The 23,672-nt window shown below is 34.1% G+C and overlaps 1 protein-coding gene across 1 annotated transcript in view; it reads left to right on the top strand.

The window, feature by feature from the left end:
- ADGB (androglobin) overlaps window positions 1–23,672 on the top strand; it is a 120,259-nt gene that overhangs the window by 47,275 nt on the left and 49,312 nt on the right. The window contains 6 exon segments of the mRNA XM_042796125.1: window positions 1,848–1,970; window positions 10,871–10,916; window positions 16,892–17,060; window positions 18,583–18,646; window positions 20,327–20,429; window positions 21,438–21,579. Of these exon segments, the coding sequence (XP_042652059.1) occupies window positions 1,848–1,970; window positions 10,871–10,916; window positions 16,892–17,060; window positions 18,583–18,646; window positions 20,327–20,429; window positions 21,438–21,579 (647 nt within the window).

A 23,672-nucleotide genomic window follows, 5' to 3' on the forward strand; every position in this document is an offset into this window, starting at 1 on the left:
AAAACCAGGGTCTTTATACAGGGTGTCTTAGAGAAGAAGTTTCAGAAATTGGTGTATACATGACTTCTAGTCAATATTCAATATTTAGCATAACACTTGCTCACTGACAAGAAAAGGATTACCATTAAGTCTATCAGGGTCTTGGGTTTTTTCCTATGACCCACTGCATAATACATTTCTGTCAGGCTTCAGTTTATGATATGAATATTCAGTACAGAACTGCTAGGATTCTTAATGTCCTCTCTTTTATTCTGACTGAACTCCTGACAGAGAAAGCATTGAATGTGTCACATACCAAGTGGGCACCAAAAAGTTTAAGTTATTTTGGAGGATATTTCTTTTCTTGAGACTGAGTCCACCAACAATTTGTAAATTGTTAGAAGTGTGTATATTTTTTTTAAGGTGTGTACACCTTTTGTTACTGAATAAATTGCATACTTGTGGCAGGTTCTGCATTTTGATCATCATGATTGGATGGACTGATAATAAAACAGTTAGATACTTTTTGTGGTTTGTTTTTGGTTTTGTTTGTTTTTTGGTTTTTTTTTTTTTTTTTATTCCAACCACAGCACTTGTCCATGGAAGAAATTACCTTGGAATATTCTGAGAATATCATTGTTTTGCTGTTGCAGTTGCATTTTATTGGTTAAAAATACATTAAATTACTTATTGTTTGTTTTCAAATGGTAGAAGTAGAAATATATAAAAATGCTCTAAGCAATATCTATAAATAGGTTATTAAAAGAATGAGATAATAATAATGAAGATGTTGCAGTATTTTCATGTTAACATATTTTATATTGTTTTTTTCATATATAATAGATTCCTTCGTGGTCAGCTTACCCCATTTTTTCAAGGACAGTTTATTTCATGTGTTAAGTTTCCATGACAATCATCTAATTTAATATCTTGTGATTTAATTAACAGGTAGTAACCTAAAATATTTAGCAAGTATTAGCATTTCATTAAAGTAATATAGCTGCCTAAATAAGATAAGGGATTTAGATACACAGTTGGGACTGAAACTGGTTTTAATCTCTTGCTTTTATTCTAATAAAATATTTTTAAATACTCAAAGGTAAGATTATTGAGACTGTTTAACTGGTAAATATCTTGATATTTCATTATTTCAATCCTTAGGAAGGGGGATAGATAACATGTGCTTCTATTTTTCTGTTCTTTATTGCTGCAATAACACAATTATGCATTTATGTCTAATTGGCATGTATGCAGCATTGTTTTGATCTTGTTCTCCTAGTTCACAAGCAAATATCTATTTATAATTCCATCAATTTTTACTTTTCCTTGTACTGAAGTCAGCAACAGACCTTTCTTTTACTACGACCAGAACAGGCCTTGCACAGGCTTCCTTGGTTATCATGTGTTTTAGCTGTCTGGTAGCCCCCGAGACCTATTTTGAGGGAAAAGACAAAAACTATTCTGACATAAAACTTTTTTTTTGTCCTTCCTTCATTTAAGTACTGCACATTATAAATATATTTTTTTTGTCTAGTGCCATAGAAATTTATTCACTTCTGGCATTGTTATCTAGTTTTCCTCAGTTGACATGGGTTTTGGTTTTTTGAGAGTTAGTTAAGAGGGCAACAGTTCAGGTCCTTCAGACATATATATGTTTGTAGTGTCAAGACAGTAATGATAATGAATATATGCTTATATAGATTTTGTGCTACCATATTAAGCTGTCAAAATAAAAGAGGCATAAATTATTTTGACAAAATTCTGTTAAGAGCAGTAGTTTTGAAGACTGTCATTTGAAAGTAAATGCATGGATTAAAGTGTTTGAGTTTTTTTTTTTTATTATTTAGCTGCTTTCCACAGTCTACCAGCAAAAAGGATTTCATTCCGTATCCTGTTTCCCTTCTATTACTGAAAGTCATGAAAATGTAAGTGACAGTAATGTGGATATGAATCAAAGTGGGAGGCACTCAAGTACAGAAGATTATTCTCAGGTAATAATTTTCTTGATTTTTTTTAACTTGACCTAGCTTTATATTCCAAAAGATAGTGAAAGACAAAATAGAAAACACATAATACTTAAAGGGTTTTAAGGACTTCTCAGTGAACTTTTTTTTCCCTGCTGTTTGAGTAACTTCCCAACCCTTTCCACTTTACAGTTATATTGATGTGTACTGGGTGGGAAATCGTTTGTAATATGTTTTGTTTTAACCTTATTCTTTCATTGTTTATTCTTCAGATTCTAAAAGTCTTATTGCTAACACTACAAAAATATTTTGGTTTTGCTGTTTAAAATCAATTTGATGGGAGAATCTTAAGAAGATAGTGGTTTGAGCTCTAAGGGCAACTGAGTACCACACAGCCACCCACTCCCCTCTTTCCCCCCAGTGCTGAGAAGGAGAAATTAAGCCAAAGCTTGGGATTTGAGGTAGTACAGGAGGGGATAAATCATCCACTAGAGTCACAGGCAAAAGACAGACTCATTAGGGGATGAAAAAAAGAACATAAATTTAATACAGACACTAACAACAACAACACTTCACAGACAGAGTAGGACAGTGGGAGTCATTACCACATCTTGAGAACACATTCCTCCCACCCTTCCCTTCTTCCTAGGCTCAGATCTGCTCCTCATATCTCGACCTCCTCCCCCAGCAATGCAGGGGGCAGGGAATGGGGGGTTAGGTTACAGTCAGTGCTGCCGCTTCTTCCATCTTCGGTCTGACCTTGGTGTTCACATGATCATGAACATGACCTGTTGCAACTCCTCCTCCCAAGTCCAACTCCTCCTCCCAGGTCCCTTCTTAAATACGTTATTGCAGAGGCGCAGATGATTGGCTCGGCCTTGGTGCAGAGGTGGGGCTGACTTGGAGCTGGGGGAGCTTTGAGAAGCTTCTCACAGCGGGCCACCACTGTAGCTCCCTCCCCTGCCTACCCAAAAACCCCACCGCTCACTCAAACCCAGGACAGAGGTGTTTATAGATAAATGTTACTTCATGGATTAATGTTATTAGTGTATTTCAGCTACAGTGAAGGATGTACCTAGGCATGACTACTTGAAAAATGTAAACTTTATAAACACATGTCTTAAAATGGCATCCTCATTTGGTTCCTAACTGAAAGACTTAAGGCTAGATCTAGAAAAACAGTTAAGTCTTCAATACTGAGTTTGCCTGCTCTTAAATTTCAGAAGCTTTGCCTTCTAAGGGAATCCTCAGCTGTTAATTAGACACTCAAGCTTCCTGAGCAATACCATGAGACTGTGACATTTCTCCAAACAGGTTCACTAGATGCAACGTGCTGACCACGGGTTGCCCAAACTATCCAAGGAAATGCTAGTTACTAGCTAAAAGTCTCCACTGTGATTTTCCAAGATACATAAGATGAATCTTACCCAAGTTCAGTAAAACATTACTAGGGTGACTTTAGGCAGTTGTAACTACTGAGGGTTTTTTCTATTCTTTCTGGTTTTGTTTTTAAATTGGTATGTGCATGTGCTACCAAATTCTGCTTTTAGTTAAACCTTTAAGAAAATGCTCCTAGTAATATTTAATTCTTATATGTACTTTCAAGGAGTTTCTGGGCACTACACTATTTCATGCAAAGTATTTTTTATAGGGAAATAATTCACAGCATAGAGAAATTGAGACTTAAATATTCAAAAAACCAAACAGACCTCCACTGAAGTTATTTTATTTGCTCAACAACTACAAAAGAACCCAACATAGTAGCACCAGTATCTTTTCAATTTCATACTTATTGTAGCAACACTGCTTATAAAAGCATCTGATAGCACTTCTGTTTTTAAGAAAATTGAGGGAAAAAGCAGTCTCGGTAACATACAAATGCTTTCAATGAAGTTATACTCAAAATCTGGAGCCAACTCAGTAAGCCAATTATATTTTTGGAAGATGTAGTTTCAACTTGTAAATGTTTACTACAGGTCTTCCCTCTATATTTATTTTCTATCCCAAGTAAAAAGCAGGTGCTTCTTCTGTGTCTGTTACATTCAATATGATTATAATATAGAGAATAATTTAAAAGAACATATTAAAAAGTATTCATCCATAGTGCTCTATAAAGGAAAATCTGCAACAAAGTCCTTATCTCCACAATTCTGTAGTAAAGATGGCATAATTATTTCAAAATTTCTACTGTCCTTTTCTGGGACAAACTGATACGCATACATGTACATGGGGATAACATTTGCAGTATTGATTGATGTACAGTGACTGCCTGTAGGGTTACAAAATGTGTTTGGGAACAAAAGACGTACTGTTAAGGATAGTATGGCATGGGGTATCTTCATGAACAAAGTAAACAAAATTTATTTTTGTAAATTTTGAAGTAAAAGGGAAATAATTTTCTGTGTAATTTTCGGAGTGCTTATTTATATGTTTCCTCTTCAGAGTGTACTCTGACGCCATTTTTATATTTCAGATGTGAAACTCAGTTATTTTAAACTGTTCTGTATCTATTGTGTGTGTAGAAAATGTATATATGTGGATATAGTTATTGGTTATGATTCTAAAATAAGGCAATTCTGTTGTGAAGGAGAGTTCTTTGTAATAAAATATATATTTAGCTATTGTGTATTTTTTGTACATTTTATAAACAATAGCTTAATTAGTACTTCACCTTTAAGTCTTTTTATAATTGCAACTTGTGAAAATCATTACAAAAGCAGCAGAGTAAAAAGGAGCTGTAAGTAGCATCTTACAATATATAATAATTATTGATTGCATGATTTCAGTTTCTCTAGCTGTACAAATGTAGATTTAGTTACGATAGTTAATAGATGTTTATGTGCCAGAAGCATAAAAGTAGTTTGGAATGTCACTTTGATTTTCTCCTCTAGTCCAAGAGTGTAAGAACTATGTGATTGTAGAAATCTGGTCTGCCACAGTAGGACATGCAGTCAAGGAGAGGGGAGGGCAAGTAAGAAAATACAAGAGAAAGACATTGATAAAGTGGGAATGGTTCGAGAAGACATGAATGTGACCTAGTCTGAGGGCAATCTGATTCAGACATGAAATGTAAGAAGTCATGAGCAGCTAATTGACTTATACTTGAACTTTACTTTTGCCTCAGTTTAAATCTCAGCTGGAAAATGCTAACCTTATTAATATCTGCAGTATATATGTAGGACTGCATTTGTACAGATTGCAAAAGAAAATAATGTTTTTAACTGGCAGAACAATCTTCTTTATTTCACATGTTAAATCTTTTAATCAACAAAATTATGTGGATACCTCTGGGAGATTCATTATGGGAGAGCTTTCTTTCGTTAGTTCTAAAACTTGAAATAACAATATGCATCTATACATTTTTTTTTCATTAAGTAGTGTTTAAGAAAGCAAACACAGAAAGAGAAACTTTTATATTCTCAACTCACTGGGTTATTGTTAATTTGTAGAATTTTGTAGTTTACTGAATTTGAAAAACTGTCACCATTTTAAAATGTGTGATTGCCATTCAGGACACATCTGCTTTAAAACCTTTGATATAAATTTAGTAAACCTTTGGGACGCAGCAGTTTTATGCTTTAAACTGACTGAAATTCAGTCAGCTGCTGTGCCAGATCCTCAGCAAGTTTAAATTGGCATATTTCAATTCACTCCAATGTAAACTGTATGAAGTTACATCACTGAATATCTGCTTCACTGTTCCCAAGGTCTGTTGTCACAGAAACAGAGACTGGTGATAAATGAAAGGAAAAATTTTAGGAGCTGGATGTACCTTCTTTGAAGAATATCAACTTGAAAGACACAGCGTTATCCCTCGTGTCCCCAAAGTATTCATGCCAAAGAACAAAAATGCTTTATTGTTGATTTTTTCAAACTTTTTCTCCTGAATTTCCCATTCCCTCAGACTTTACAGTTCTGAAAGCTTTGTAGATTTGCATTAGGGAAAAAAATCTTATACGTATATATTTTTGGTAGTTAAATTGACCTTGAATCACTGTTATTAAGAAAAATACATTTTGTGAATTTTTTATTTTAAAATGCCATAGAGTAGAGCCCTGTACTTTAATGAAGAGGCTCTCTTTTATTCTTCTTCAATATGAAGGTAAGTAATTTATATGTGTAAGATGCATCAAAATGCATGTGAACGTAGATTTTTGGCTTGTTCCATTTAGTTTGAAAAAAGTATTTGTGGAATAATGGCTTCCTGAACTAGCAGGTTTCTAGAATTTGATTTTTCCTTTCATTTTTATTCCTTACACACTTTTGTGGTCAGGAAAAAAAGCAAAAAAGTCATCATATGTAAATTGCACAGTGTCTTGCAGTTTTCTGGAACAATAACTTTGGCAAATTCTTTTGAGAAAAATATTATCCTGGAATAGTGTTTCCTTGTAGCTCTGTCATTCAAAAGCCCACTAGTATATCCTTCATTGTGATAAAATATTTAATACATCTCCAAATCCATTGAGAAGAAAGGTCTTTGTGTTCTGTTTGAAGAAATGTTGAACAGTAACAAAGCAAGAAAAATCTAATGCAAATATGTTTACCATCAGAATTTGCAATGGCTACTAGGTATTTTAATAGACTGACCTGATTGCTATATTCAGAAATATTAAGCAGAACACTGATTTCTCATTGTGGCTTCTTCAGTGTCAAGCTCCCTGGCAGTGCTACTTTCTAGAGTAGAAATGTTAAAATAGCCACTCTCCCAGTGACATAAACACAATACATTTGTTCTTTAATGTTTACCTCATATTTTTTACTTCAGTGCCATCCTTTAGTATATACAGGATCAGTATTATCTTCTGCTTCAGATCTGATATGAGTCTATTTAGTTTACATTTTCTGCTGTGTGCTTTTTTCATGTTCCCCGTAAACATTCCAGAGTATTGTGTCATAACAAGCTTTTTCTTCTGATTCTAACCTTATGATATATTTCATAAGCCCAGTGAATGGGTATTGAGTCAACAGGGGGGATAGGTAGAAAATAAAAAATTCTATTTTCTTTACAATTTTATGGTTTTGAAATTTACTTCACTCTGCACAAAATGAAAATTCCCTGCCACTTTTTCAGGGAAAAAAAGTATACATGAGATATGAGGCACATGAATTAGTAGAGGGACTTGAGAATAGGAACACAAATTTAGACATTTGTGGTATAGGGAATCTTTCTAATGGGCCCACAAATATATATTCTTGCTTATACAGAGTGGGACAGCTCCAACATTAGAGACTGAATGAAAGAGAAGCTGAGTTGGTAATCCAGTATTTTTTTAGCTATTCCTATATCTCAGTCTGTGCACAGCTGTGCAGCTGTTTGTTCTTTTGTACCACTGCCTTTTTTCAAAAGCCACTTCCGTTACCTTCTCCCACATCACACCTAAAATGAGAACTGGTACTCCATTTAGTGAAAACAGTGACTCGAATAGGCAAAAAGATTGTGTCCAAGTGACTATAGATGCAAACCCCTTTGATGATACAACTTTCAGGTCAACATCAAACCTAAAAATTTAATACAGGGTTGGATCTTAAATATTTTGGTCATCTTTGTCATTCTGGGGGTAGATTTAAAATGGATCGTTAATCTTAAAAATTATATACTTGAAGCTTTATTTCTTCACCTACAATTATATCCAGAGGGCTTAATTCTGGAAGAAGACTCATGTTTTTTACAGAAACTGGTGTGAAAAGTTTTACTATGCATCATTTCTACAATAGAAAATTATACTGATTTTATAAAAATACCAGATTTTAAAACATATTATTTGGTGGAATTAAATAAAATAAACACATAGCTAGGGGGCTGAAAAATACAAAAGAATCCTTGAAAGTAACAAGGTAGCTATAAATTTATGAATTGCCATTATTTTTACAATTATACATTAATGATTAATAAACATAATAGATGATAAATTAGATTTTTAAGTTAACCAGCGAATTTTCCTCATATTTTGCATTGATTGCAGGAAGAACAATAACTGACTAAATTCTCCCTGATTCTAACCGTGTGCATCCTTTCATGTTTCACAGCTGGATTCAAGTCTTTTTTTATTTCTTTCTTTATCAGATAATGTGGCAGCAGAGCTGACCTTTCAGAAAACACGTGTTCATTAAGGAGGAAAAATGTCTTTAGTTTCTCGTTCTGTGCCAGCGTCTTAGTTGCTGTAGCTGAGGCAATAGCATAACAGAATGAGAACTTCCTTGACACTCCCAGTTGTCTCAGAATTGGTGAGGTTTAGGTAGATGGACACACCCCATACCATCAGAGAGGCAGACAGTTTTTGCCTATGTTTTATTTGTTCTCTAAAAACCAAGTAAATGAGCCTACAGAAGTCTCTACACAGCTGTGCTTAAATTGGTTTCACAGCTTGAACAGGCTGAAATAACATTACTAAACATCCAGATTTTCCAGTGTACATTCTCCTTCCTTACTGGAAATTCTATTGAAGCAGTTTTTGAGGATTTTTTGTGTCTCTCCAGGCCTTCTTGCTGCCAGCTGTTAATACCAATGAAGTAGCTCTATATTAAGCTGCCACATGTCTGTACTAGAGGCATGGATCATGTGTATTGACCACGAACAGTAAGTCTAGCAGAAAGTGCTGGACTCATGGTGCAAACATTACAGTCTCCAAGACTTGTACAGTAGTTCTGGTACTTTTTATATTTTGGACATGCGCGGGATTTCTGAGAAGAAACTTGATAAATGGCATGTAACTGCTTGGTAAATCCTGTGACTCCTACAAGAAATGTAGCAATATTGGAATCTTGCAAGTTATAGACTCCCATGGAGAAATAGGACAGCTCTATGCATGCATAATTCTGAAGTCAGAGTTGAAAGGGAGAGATAGTCCATGTATTAGTAGAGATTTTTCAGACCCAAATGTTGAGGTGTGACTGTCAATGTCACGTGACAAGTGATCACAGCTTGCCTTTTGTTTTGCACAGTGATATGTACAGAAGTCTGGAAACAGGAGCTGCAGTACATGGGCAATTGCAAAATCCTGTTGTGTCCTTATCATCTCATTTGCTCCAGAAGAGCAAGAAATTAATCTAAAAAGGGAAATATAAGATGTAATATATTTCAACTACCAAATTGTTCAACCAACTGTTAAAAATTTCAACAATGTCTGTATTTTTCTCTTAATTGCTGTTTATATTAGCTCTGTCCCCAGCTTTAACTCATGAACTTTCTTTAAAAAAACTACAGATTTGGAATAGAATTTAGGATTTGTGCTGTGCAAAAATGAGACTTTCATATTATCTCAATAAATAATACTGCAGTTACATTAAAAGTATTAAATTACTTGATACTTCCTATTTTTAGACAGAAACTCAAATCTTAGTTTGTTCTTTCAACTCTTTCCTTTAGTTAGTTCAGAGAAGATCAAACACCTGAAATTTTGGCAGAGGTGAGATTCCTGAGCCTATTCTGGGCCTGTGGAGGTGCTGTAAAATGATGCAGGCAGACTTTTACTGCAGCTAGGAATTAAATTAGAAAGCCATAAGGCTTTTCGCTAAGGAAGCATTTGCAGGTCCCTTCATACTGTGTATGCAGGTTAGTCTGTAATAGGAGGGTTGAGACAAACCTGGAGTTATAGCACAATGACCTTGTGCAAGCTTTAGTTACTGTTGTGACCTGTTGTCCAGTGTAACTTACTCAGACTCTCTAAATTATGAGTCTGCTGCTCAAAAATATTTCTAGATTGTATTGAGAAAGCATAAAAGCAGCTCAAAGTCACTAAAGCTCCCACAACTCCTCTTCAAAATGCAGAACAGAAAATCATCGTGTGTGTCAGATGTTGGCCGGCTCAATGCTATCAGTTTCAGCATTAGAGCCTTTGACACATGTAAAGATGAGTATATATGGGGAGTTTGAGTGGGGGGAAGGATGACAAAATTTGTTAAAGGGAGACCTAGGATGAAAAAAGGCTTGCAAATTTGTTTGCAATAGCCTTTTTAGGCTTTAATATTTATCTTTACAAAGGCAAAACTAGTCCAGTAAACCGTTTAATAGCATCAGATTCAAATAAGAAATAAGCTGGAAACTGTGGAATCTCTTTCTCCAGCTCTCCCTCCCTTGTTGGGGTGGGGTGGGGGGGAAAGTGTGCAAGTCAGTCTTCTTCAGTGTGTCATATTGCAGGTAAGAGGGCAGTCAGAAGGAAAGATGACTAGGCATACATTTTTAAACAATATCAAAGATTTTAATCTCTCAAACAAAAGGACCCTGTCTTTGCAAATTTAATGAGTGGACTTTCTGAAAGACTGTGTAATTTGATTTCAACTTTAAATGTAAATCAATATTGCACTCATATTAATTCAGCAGCTTTAGCTTGGAAGTGGGATTGACCAGGATAAAGTTGTTTGCTGAAAACATTAAAAAAGAACAGGCTATTTTTTATTTATGCAGCTGATTGATAGAAAACAAAAGATGCTGTAGCAATCAGGCATGCTGTTGCCAATGACAGTTGTGTACACTTGCACAGCAAGAAATGCTTCTTGGAAAAGGAGCCCTCTGTATACTTTCCAAGAAAGTAAACTTAGAATAGAAAAGAACAGAATTGGTTCTAGAGTATGACTAACTCATTCTTAGAATAGAACTTATTTTATTTTCAAAGAATGATAATATCAAAGAACATTTTTTTTAATAGCACAGGAGTATGCATATGGAACAGCTTTTATTGCAGACTCCAGATCACATGTACTTCTCTGGAAAAGCATCTGTCTGTCTATTGGTGATTTAGATGTAGGTATTACGGTGAATTTTATTATTTCTATTTTTCTTTAAAAGAAAATACACTACAATGATAACTTACTTGTTTGTTTCTTCATCTCAGGAAGGACTGCCCCAAACCCATGTGTTTTCTTTAACAAAATAATGCAAGATTATATTCAACATTTTTATGTTTTGCTTTTTTTTTTCCACCATATAGGAGACCACCCTCTTTTGGCAGCAAAATGCAGAGAGACCCAGTGAGGGTAAGTGTATTTGAAGTTTACATTCATACTTCTGCCATTGCCATATTGTTTGGCCTCAACGTTAATCCTCATGTACAAATATAAAGTATATTATATATGGGTGTTTGGTTTTATGGGAAAAGATTTGAGAGAACTTGTAATAGCACGTATAATTTTGTAGACTAGAATCTTCAGATTGGTGTTAAAAAATTCATAATTTACAAAAATATTTTGAAAGAAATAATACTTGTCATATGTTACTTTCCAGGAAAATATACTGGATTTTGTACACAGAGCTCTTTTTCTAATCACTGTGAATTATATTTCTTTTTTTCTGAAATAAAAGGCAAGAATGTTCCTTTTTTAATGTGTTTGAGATTACTATTTGAAGAGTGTTCAAACTGAGTCATTTTTTAAAAAGGAGTACTTTGTTTAGGTGAATGTTTTAAGGGTTCGGTCAGGAGAAGTTCGTAGAAGCCTTCTTTTAAAAAGATTTGCTTGGTACACAATGAAACTCTCGTAAAGCTGGCTGCTAGGAAACACCTTTCCTTTTACCAGAGTTCTGAAAGTGAATATCAGAGCAGAACATGTGAAACATGTGAATAGGATTCATGCTATATTTATACCGTGATTCATACATGTGACACTTGTCTTGGTTTTGCTTTTCAACTCTTCAGTCCATGTAGAAACCTGTGCACTGCACCTTTGCTTTTTAAGCATTTGTGAAGGTTGATTCTCATGGGGGAAAAAGGCATAGAATGACATTATTTAAAACGTTTTTTTTTTAATTTTTATTTTGTTCTCTGCTGTAAAATATCTATGATCTCCTCTTCCAATAATTCATCAATACAATAAATATCTTCACAATTAAAGCATGTGCACAACTTCCTAACTTCTACAGTAGTTAAACCCAGTAATTTTACCTGAGATGTTTAGATATTTTCACAGGTTTTAACATTGTCTTAAGTTTGGAAAAATGTGCAAGCTATCAAGCATCTTTAGTAACCCACAAATAGGGTAATACAAGATAAGGTTATAAAGAGAGGGGAAAAAAAAAAGCAACAACAAAAAACCTGGGTCATACTAAACGTATAGTGAAGAGTGAGAATACATTTATGATTTTTAAATATCTTGAAGCAAATGTAAATCATACTTCTCCAAAACCAATACTAATAAATAGTTTTTAAACAAATTTACTGAACATACTGATTGTATGTTCAGTACAGGCAAAGGATATAATTTTGAGATTATACTTTTAAGAACTGATAATGATTTCAAGTACTATAGTGATTGCATGTCTTTTCTTATGAATTCTTATTTTTATTAATATAATCCCAGTAAAAAAAGAGCCAAACCAGAAGAATCTCACTGTATCAAAATGCTACAAGTAAGTGAGCTGGAAATACATCCTTTAGTTATTCTCTCACAGCTCAGTGCCAAAACCTAATAGAAATACACTAGTTAGCAGTAGATGACTCTTTAAGCCTGCCATGAATATGTTGGGACCTTGGAGTATTTTTGTAGCTGTCGCTGCTAATTGATTCTGAAGTTAGTGTATCTCAATAAACAGATTGCCATCTTTTCTGCTTACTCAAAAGTCTACTCAGGAAATGCCCATTGAAGAAAAATTCCCATAGCACAACCAAGGAAAAGACATATTTCCATCCTTTGGCCTATAAAACTGACAATTCACATTGCTACTGTAACAAAATCCTTTGTACTTAGGTTCTCTTCACAATTTCCAGGCTATCTCAACCTATATGTTGTCATTTCTCTATGCAAAAATCCATTTATTCCAACTTTACATAGAAAAATATTACTAAACATTACAGGATTGAAAGACTGGAGCTCTATGATCCTAGGTGGTATAGGTATGATGGCTTTTCTTTAAATAATACAATTACTTTAAATGTCTTAATTATGAACTAAATTAATCATCAAAAGAATATTTTTAAAAGAAAGCATTGTGAAAGGAGCATTAGTAATATATCTTGGTTTACTATTTTGCATTGTACCATGCACTGTATGTTATGAGTGTTACTTTGTATTACTGTTACTTCAAAACAATTCATTATGAGTCTTTCAACTCCACAGAATACCTGAGAGAATGAATCATGAACCAAAACTGAGAGAAACAGAAATGTTTTAAAAAATGTTTTATTTATGAATATTGGGGTTTAAATACACTTTTTAACATGGCTAAAAAATGCTCAAATTTTGCAAAGAATGTGAATGAGAATTCAATAAATTTATCTCTTCAGACTTTGGTTACAGGTCATTAGACAGTTAAATATATGAATAGTCTAATGTCAGGAAGGTTCTTTCTGCTCATTTGAAGCCGATTTGAAACACATTCCTATTGAAAACAGTAATATTTTCCAAGTAAACTCACATATATAAGTGAATCCTTTCCTGAATAAATAATTGCTTTTCATTATTTCAACCTTTTGGTTTTGGAATCTCTGTCCTTCTATGTTTGTTTAAAACAAAAAATAGTTTAAAATCTTCTCATGAAACTACTTAGGCTGCTAAAGTCCATTGAAATTTTACGCTGTTGAGATTCACCAAATGCAATTAAACGTTTTTGTAGAAGTATAGTGCTTCACTGTCTTCCTCTAGTGTCCTCAGGGTAGGTAATCATAGGTCTGCAAATCTACCAGAACAAAAAATTTGTCCTAAAACATATAATTATACTTAATTGTCTTTTGTTGTTAAATGAAAATTCATACATTTACACTTATTCTGTCTGTGTTGTTACAATAAAGTAGTTATATTCTCTAGATTAAATGCTTTTCTATGATTTCCAGTTGGTTTTGGTGCAGATACTGGATCTGGTCGAAGTTGGTTGTAGCATCACATTATTCCAATGATTGTCTGTTACCTCACAGAAATCTTGCTGTTCTGGTTTTTGTCCAGAGACGTAATGAAACTAAAATACAGATTGAAAATGCTTAAAAGTAGAAAGTGAAATCTTAAATAAGCATGCTGGAATTAAGTATGACATTACTGTACTGTGTATACAGGATATATTGAAGTGTTACACAGTAAGGTGGAAAATTTCTTTGATCATGTGGGCAATATGTATATTTTCCATAAAAGTAGCTAGAATTTGACATTCTGTTAAAGTGGACCTGAAGCTGATAAGTTGGTTGCCTTCAGCTTTGCAGCATTATGTAGCATTTTTTCAGAATGAAAATACAATTTAGTTTAAGGCAGAGCATGTATGATACTTCTGTTCATTTGTGTGATTTTTTTCCATCAAAAAATCCCCTCTTTACCTCCATCTTTCCCCCCTCGCAAAAAAAAAAAAAAAAAAAAAAAAAAAAAAACACTAAAACAAAACAAACCAAAAAAACCCAACCAAACCTGGATAAAGTTATTTTGCCTTTCAATGCTTTCTTTACAAGGTAGTATTTTCTTATGCTTTTCATTTACTTGGCTAACAAACGTTTTAATGTGCTTTTTTTTGTGTTCTAAAGAGCTGGCTCATGACTATGAAGAGACAGATACAAAGCATCTAGATACTGAATAAATGTTAGCGCCCAAAACTCTAGTCAGTTTGATGAGGGACTTGATTTCCATTTAAGCACCTCAGTAAAGAGCCAGTGCTTGAAAAGTGATGAGCACTTACCAAAATCAGTGCTGACGTATTTTATGCTAAACAGTCTAAAAATGTGTCTTCTCACTTTCCTAAGAACAGGACTCTTTCAAATAATTTTGGGAGTTTCATGCAGTACAGTATTTTCTTACCATATGAATAGTGATTTTTGTGATTAACTATGCTAATCTGTGTTCATTTGCTACTCTTTCTTGTTTCTCTATTTGGATTAATTATTCTGGTTTATATGCTGCTGTGCTCTTTGTTATTGATCTGCTTTTATTTGCCTTCTATTTTTTTGGTACAATGTATGTGTTGTTATTACATCTGTGCTTGAATGTTTTCCCTTATTCAACAAGTTACTTTTTTTTCTCTTGGGCTTGATTGTAACATTAATCGTTGTTGCTTGAGTTCTAAGTACATACAATTCTTGAATACAAATAGGCTATTCCCTTTTCTGAAGTTATCTGCAATGTTAACTTTATAATAAACTCCTATTATATCCCTGTGTATTTGATTAGTATTTGCATTTGTTCAAGTAATGTATTCTGTGATAATTATGGACGGTTATTTGCTGCAATTATCTTCTGTATGTCAGTTTAAAAATACTATTTTATACTGAACATCTCTTAAGATTTGCTTCAAATTTATTTATCTTTTTATTCCATAAATAATATCTTCATTCTATCACCCAGTGTTTGCAGTTTCTTATAGCTGGAAATGGCACTTCTTGCATACAAGTTAAACTCTAGTTAGCAGTTTGATTTACTTTTTTTCCTATGGTTGTATCAGGAAGCTCTGAACAGCACTGTCTTTGGACTGCATAGACCAGAAAGGATAAAATATGCTTTTTTGATTACATTCACACAAGATTCTTGTTACTTCTTCAAAGAGGAGTGGGAAAACGAGCCGTTTTGTTGACACTGGTTTTGCTTTCCTTTAGCTGCACTGGGATCTATCTTCCCTCTGACCCCATTCTGCATACATAACCAACAGAAAGGTCTAAGTACTGACTTTTAAATAGGGTGGATCATATCTTCTATTTGAAGGCTGCAGAAATCTACTGACCCTGCTGATCCTGAAGAAGGTCTGTTGGTAGTACTCTAGTACTCATGTTCAGAATAAACAAAGAGGGGCAACAGTGAGCCACGGGAAGGTGACATTGGGCATAGTTCTGCTCTGGTGACCCCTTAGTCATCCTCTCTGTGATATGCACATTTGTAAGCCAAGTACTGTGGTTATTTCACTGTAGGCCTAAAACCCATGTTAACTTAAATCTAAGAAAAACCCTAGATTTTATAGCTTTCAGGTAGTTGTTCCATAGTGTAAGGAAGAGAAAAAGGTCTTTGGTGCATATCCTTACATGACATTTCTTTCAATTTTTGAAAAACAGTTGCAAACTAATTTAGAGCCACCTACATCATATAAACTCATTAGATATCCAGCACATCACTATGTATCTTACTGATCATAAAGTATTAAAAGCACATTTAAATATAAATTATGTATTTTTCTAATTACCTTTCTCATTTGTTTTACCTTACTTGTTTGGATATTATCTCATCTTTTGCCTCAGAAAATATTCTGAATTAATAGCTGTACATGCTTGAGCTGTTCTGTTCTTCTATTCTCAACTGTTCTGAGCTATTCTCAAAAATTCTTTTTTGGGACAGATTAAACACCTTCAATAAGTATTAATATGAATCTCACAGAGTAAAGGCAGAAAAAGTGACATTACAACTCAACCTAAAAGGTTATTTAATGACTACAAAATGTATCTTCATGACCTTTCTGTGTTTATATTTTCGTATAAGTCTGACACTAGTTCTGATTTTTCCTACAAAAAAAAAATCATGTAAAATAGTTCAAATCTATTTCTGTTTACTAGTAGTTAGACTGGTTTGTGTGAGTAGCATCACAGGAAGTGCTATCTAAGTACCAGAGGCACAAATAGGTCTTTGAGTCCTCCACAATTCTGTGTCTTTTTAATTTTCTGTGGGCTGTAAAAATTTTATGATACTGCCCCACTAGCTTTTCACTGAATAGGAGCTTTGGACAAGGGTTGTATTTTTTCTTTATAGAGATGATTTTAGGTTTGCAGAATTCATATGTATGTTTACGTAACATGCTCATATTAAAGGTGCATCGTTTAATATGTGATAGCAAATTGAAGCAGAATACTTAAGCAGTTGCAGATGTAAACAACAAATATCTGTACAGAGTTATTTCAGTCACCTTTTGAGCTTTTTAGGTTAGTGGGCTACTTTTTATTTTTAAACTCTGAGATGTATGGAAAATATCCTGGTAATTTTAGCATAATTTTTCAATATAAGAATAATACTACTTTAATGTGCATACTGTCACTCTATTGGCTCTGGGTGTCTTCTTATCCCTGCAGAAGAATCACATGAGAATATCAGTTTTGATGCAAAACAAATGTCAGAAACAGCTGATACTGGTATGAACATCCAGACAGAGGATAAATCAAAGGAAGAAATCGAGTCAGAAAGGACTTCTGTTTCCAGGGAAACCTGGATTAGCTTTGAAGACTTCTGTGTTTGCTTCCAGTAAGGAGCGGAGGTTTTGTATTTTATTCCATAAAATATACAGTATAACAATGGTAAAATGCGAAACGTGACTATATAAAAACTGTATCTTCTCCGCAGAACTTTGTATAACTCTCCTGCCTTTCTGCGTAGTCTCAAGGCTCCTCTTTGGGCCAGACTGCCTGTCCCCGTTGAGCGAGTTTGTAGGTGCAGCTGCGTCTGTGGTATGTCATCTCCTGCAGAGCACGGTGGCGAGCACAGTCACCAGCTTCATAAAGCCCCCGGCAGGCTGTACCCCGGGTGGAAGCTGGTCGGTCACCAGGTGTGCAGCCATCAGAGCGTTCACATACCTGACCTGTCAGCCACTGGGCAGACACAGTCTGTGGCTGAACAACACAATTCCAAGGCAAAAACAGTTGTGGAAATCTGTTGCCATCGGCATAGCTCAGCCTGGTCAACTAGATGCTTTCTTTCGCTCCCTTTTCAATATAATTCCAAGGCATTTATACCTCTGCAAACATAAAAAAGTGAGTGTAATTGTAGCATAATATCTCTAGTTTCTGTCTTTCAGATTTAAGGAGCGTGGTACAATATGGATCCTTTAGAGAATCTGATATTGCTGAGGGGAAAAATTTTATCAGAGAAAATTCACCCACGTTTTTTTCATTTGAATTTGTAACAGATTTCTTTGTGAAGCTTTTATTTTTATAAATAAAAATAAAAGCTTCACAAGCTTTGTTAACAAAGCATCTTGATTGACCTTTGAAGAATTCATCACTCAGAAGAAATTAAACACCTAAGATTTTCATTTTACCAGTCAGTTCTGTTGAAAGCATTTCCTTGTCTGACATGCCTACATCTCAGATACAGTGAAAATAAGGTGAATGTTCAGAGTTCATATCAACTTTGAGAAATTAGGAATATTTTAGTCATTGTAGGAATTGATATGTCAGTGATGGATCAGGATCCCTGTGAAGTTTCTGAGTAACCAAAACATTTGTTTTACATAAAACATTGGACTTCACATCTGAGTCTGCCCTCAAAGTTGAAGTAATTTATATTCCCCTTGGTTAAACCAAGGTCAGAAAAAATCCTTGCCAGGAATGAGAAGCTTTTTGAAGGTGTGCAAACACCACGGAATTGAAAAAGCATATTAATAAACTATAAAAAATTGTTCTTCCTTACAGTGATACTTTATAGATAACTTGATTACAATAATTTTCAGGCAGGCATGGAATTTTTAGAATAATATTAGCTTAAATACCATTTATAGATTCAAATTGGACAAATTAGTGGCCTGACCTCCAATGGAAAACTAGAAGTGCAGCAACAATAGAAATAGATGTCAGCTGCTTTCTCCGGAGATGAATTGTATTCACCTTTTACAGAACTAAAAATGTTGAACTACTCTCAAGAAATAGCTGGGAGCGTGATTTATGAAAGTAAAATTAGTATCATGCTATGAAATAGATATTTACCTGATATATATAATTCATGCTAAGATTATTTTCCTACATGTATTTTTATTTTCTTTTCTTCATAGGAACCTGTATGTTTTCCACAACCCACAGACATATGCTTATAACTATCAGAAGACAGATTTTAAGGTATATGACTGCGTTGAGTTTTTATGTACTTCTTTTTATATTTGTCAAAGTCTTACATAATTAGATAATACTTATCTCCTAAATAATATTGGTAGATCACATAGAACTGCAATTACTGAAAACATAATAATGCACTAAGATTACTATAGTCAATACAAAGATAATGTTTGCTAGAAAACGTCCAGAAGTGTTTCACTGTGTTTTAAGATAAGAAAAAAAATTTATAGAATGCTATTGCATGATAATAAAAAAATTGAGTATGTAAATCATGAAAGTCGGTAGTAGTGAGAGTATATATTACAATAAATCAATCTCCATTCTCTCTTCATCTTGATTTAAATCTACCTTATAAAAATTCAGAGACTAAATTAAATTTAATGATGATTCAGCTGCAGAATCTGCCCTTCAGTTCTCCTTAATTTTCCCCTGTCATCTAAAATCCAAATCAGGAGTCTTTATAGTGTAGTCCTCCATTTTCCCTTTATATGCTAAGTCCTGTCACAGTTTACAACATTCTGTTGCAGGGATTAGAAATACTCCTTAGTTACATTGAAATTACAGTAGTTCTTTAAATCTAACATTAGTTCATATTATCAGAAGGTTATTCAACCTGCTTCAATATCCTGTTCCAGCTCTAGTTTTATACTGTAGCTGAAGTGTAATTGTAGAGTACTGAAATGTAAACTCCAGACGTGAACTTTATGTATAATACTATACTGAGAAGGTTAACTATATGGATTATGCTTCATAATTGTAGTATACCTACAATTTCACACATCTCTGTAATCACATCACAAGTTTTCCCAATCACTGCACCATATACTTTCACAAGCCATAATCAGCATCAAAACTATGTAAAGCCTTTGTGCTATTGTGTCGAAAAACTAACCCTTTGCTGTAATACCATTTTATTTTTTTACATTGATACAGATGAATTGTTTACACTATTAGGTAAATTCTGTGTCAGACTTATAAAAGATCACTTTTGTATTATGCTATGAATATAATAGTAGTGGTATTCCAAGACTGAATACAAAAAAATGCATTTATATGACTATGGAGAATGTAGGAAGACATGTATTAAAATAGTTCTGAAGCAAAGCAGCTCATTCACCTTCAGATTTTGAAGAATTTCTAGGAATAGTAGAATCATTCTGGAGTTTCTACTATTGGCATAGGAATCATGTATTAGAGTTGAGAGTGAAAAATGCTGCCTCCATATATTTTTGTAGAAAAAAATATGAGGCAGCATCAGTTGTGTTACAAATTAAGAGTGCTTATTTCTTTCAAACTTACTGTAATTAATTAGAATCAGAAAGTTGCAGCACAAAACAAAATTTTTGGTCTTCCATTTGATGTTGTTTGGCAAGTAGAACTGATAAAACGAAATTGAGATACAGATGAAGAATATCATATGAAATTAGATATATTCTCATTCAAGAAACCTTTCTGTTTCCTTTTATCTCTAAACTGAACATTATGTTTTATACATGCAGCATGAGGATCTGGGCTTAAATGACATGCCTGAAACTTGGAAGTAATAGTGACAATTAATTACTTACTTCCCATACCATAACTAGGGTCACAGTATCCAAAATCTTAGTCGTGCTATGTATAAGTGCAGGTGGACAGCATTCAATAAAAATGAAAGATGAACAAATGTCCATTTTTTCTATGCAGTCTACTGATGACCGAGTCTTCTATTATTTACTTGTGGACAGTCTGATGCCCGTTGAAATCCTGGTTAGCTTTTCTGCATTAGTACACTGGGATGATAGGAAAGGTAAGGCCAACACAGAAAAATGCATGCTCGTGTTGTGTTTTCCCATTCTTGAATATGTCTGTGCTGTTGTGTTTGTGGTGTATTTTGACACAGTTTGAGAGTTTAACATTAAATAGTAAAACTGATTCTAGGAAATACACAAATATTCAATCAATACTCTTGTTATTTCATATTGATGACGAATATTTTTCTGAAAGGATCCCTCCCTTTGCTGTTTATTATGATTTCCTGCAAGCTTTTCATCAATATATTTCTGGTATGGATTTCCTTGTGTTTCTTAGGGTTTCTTTTTCTACAAATTCCATTCTTGCAAGCTACTTTATACCTTAGCTGAACAAAATGCAGTAAATCAACAATATGACCAAAGTTTTTTTTTTAAGTCATTTTTAAACTGGTGCACAGTAAGGTCTTAAGTATATTTACAGCTGGCTTATTTCAAGATCCAACAGCTTGGATGGTTTAAATAAAATTCACTTGTATTTTGTGAATGGCATTCAGAAAAGCTAATGAATATTATGACAGTCAGCTTAAGCTAATCAGATATTTAAACACTGGTTATGGACATAATTTTAGTGCATGTAGAGTAGAGTAGATAGAAACAAAAGAAAGCTTAAAAAACCCAAACTGACCGTCCTGTTAAAATAATTAGACTGTAATATTAATATAAGCTTTATATGGCTGTTTGTTTCCTTCGCATGTGGACAGAATGGCCTTTTTTTTTCTTGAGCTTTAGAGCAGAATTAAGTGACTTGGAAGATGACTGATTTACACACCCTCCTAACACATTCTTTCAACCATTATTTTCTAGTAAATAGTACAAATATGCCGTATTCTATACCACCTATGCATTTTAAATGACTGGGTCTTTTCTCCAAGTTATCAAAGACTAAATGAACAATTCAATGACTGTGAAGTACCTACAGATTCTGCATTAATGTATTTGTCTTAATTTTACTGTTATTCCCCCCCACAATTGTGTGGGTTGTTTTTTTTCCTTTCTTAATCTAGGTACTAAACGAGAACGTTCTAGTATTTCAAAGGGAGTGCTGATGGTTGAATATTTCTCTTGGAAACATGTGACTCCAGGAGAACTTGTGTTAAAGTTGCATACAACTGCAACCAAAGCCACTGTGTTAAATCTTCCTGCTGGGTATGTATAAGGCTTCATTTCTGTCTTGACACTTTAGTCTTAAGGCTTGAGATGATCTTTTGCTGTACGTGTTAACCGAGTTTATTTCCTCACACATGTTTTTGGAATATCAATCTGGATGATAGCTAGGATTTGTTAAGACTGCAAAATTGCTATGAATTTAAAATAATTACCAAAACCTTTATAAAGTTTTTAAATTCTTTACTCTTATTTAAGAGCATTTAGCAAGAAAAATCACACTGACTTGCTAAAAACCAAACTAGAATATAAGTTCCTACTTAAAAGTGTCAATAATTATTTTGAGATGTTCCCTGGAGTACCAACAAAAATTAAAGAATTAAGCTTTTTAGTGGAACTGTAAAAGCATAATGATAGCTAGGAAGTTTTACTATTTTTCTTGAAACAGGATTTATAAGACATGGCAGGAGAAATTCTGAGGTTATCCATGAAGCCTTGCATGTCTTCAGATTCACATAGTGCTTAATATGATATATTTCTCTTTGCATGTAACTCTAGATATTCAGTGTAGAGCGTTGACTGATTGTTTAAGGTAATAGATAAAAGGCAAGATCCTTTGATATTTGATAGTTTCTGAAAATTCTTCCAGTGAAACAAGGAAGATGACATCTTCATATCTTGCCATAAGCATAAAGTTGCTGACTAATTCACTGAGGTCTTCTACTTTTCCAAAAGTAGAGAATCACCATTTTAATCTCAAAGAGATGAGACAAAATATATTTTTAAAAAATCAATCAAGGTCTTAAACAAATAGGCACAGAAAGAAATTATCACAATACTAGCACACTGATATTAAATCAAGGATCTTTAATAGTGCTCTCTGTTTTGATTCAGACTAAAAATGGAAAAGTTACTATGTTTATAGGTTAGTTCTGCCACCATATGTATTTCCTTAGTGTAGTTTCCAAAAGTTGCATATCTCTGCCCTGTAGGGAGGCCAAAAACATATCTTTTTGCACCTGCAAATTTCAAAGCTACCAGAGGTACAAGCAGCTCAAATTGCTAAGTTTCTCACCTTTGATTCTCTCTAATCCAGGCAGAGCCAGCAGGCTTTCAGGAAGATTTAATTAACAGCAGGTGTGGGAGACAAATGGGCTTATTGACCGCTTCCCCTTTTCATTCCAAATGAGGAATGACTTGCTAAGACAGGAAGGTACTTTCTTCCCTCTGTCTTTTGGTGGCCAGGGGGCATTTCAAATTTCACTCACAAGAAGATGCAATTTAAAAAGTGCATGTGTAAAGGGGTAACTCTCTTTTCTTACTCTCACTGCTGGATCTCTGGTTAACACTTTGAAGCTGTGGCCTGGGTGAACTTCAGCTAAGCGCCATTATGACAATGATATAAGACGATGAGGCTTCACCATTTGGTATCAGCAAGCTCCTCAAGTATTTCAGTGGGACTGCAGGACACTGTTAACTGGAGAGAAGAGCCTGAATCCCCGGTGTTGTGTAACTATAGTTAGGAATAGCTTCTTTTATGATAGGAATGGGCTATAGGTTACAAACAGGTAAACAAGGATGAACTGAGTATATCCCAGTAAGACATACTGAATTTCTGTTGGCCGTCTTAAGAGGTTATGGTTGAGTGGTTTGGCCCATGGGTGCTCCATAAAATGGTCACTCTCTAGTGTTTATCTAGCCTGACATGATTGTGCATTTATTTTTTATCATTTTGTCAATGCAAACACAGAAATTACGATCTAATTAATGTATGACCAGACTTCTCTAAGCTTTCTAGCAGATGTTTTTAAGTGTAACTAACTATAATCCTGGATAAAAAACTTCGGGTTTGTATCCATCTGAAATAGTGAAACAGCCTATTTTGCTAAAGAAAATCAAAATAAAACCCAAACAAATGAAAGAAAAATAAAATAATAGTAAGTGACTCCTCTGATTTCACCTACTGCCTATGTTTGGAGGTTCTTGAGAAGCAAGCAGTTAGAAATACAGGATCTGCAGAGCCAGGACGTCTAGGAAAGGATTTCATTTTTACCAACATGTATTAAAGGAAAGGCTTAAGAATTGCTGTAATTTAAAACAAAACCAAAAAAAACCCATGCTTTTTGGATTCTTTT

Source organism: Tyto alba, unplaced genomic scaffold (genome assembly GCF_018691265.1).
Source record: "Tyto alba isolate M040663 unplaced genomic scaffold, T.alba_DEE_v4.0 Super-Scaffold_22, whole genome shotgun sequence".
NCBI classification, from domain to species: domain Eukaryota; kingdom Metazoa; phylum Chordata; class Aves; order Strigiformes; family Tytonidae; genus Tyto; species Tyto alba.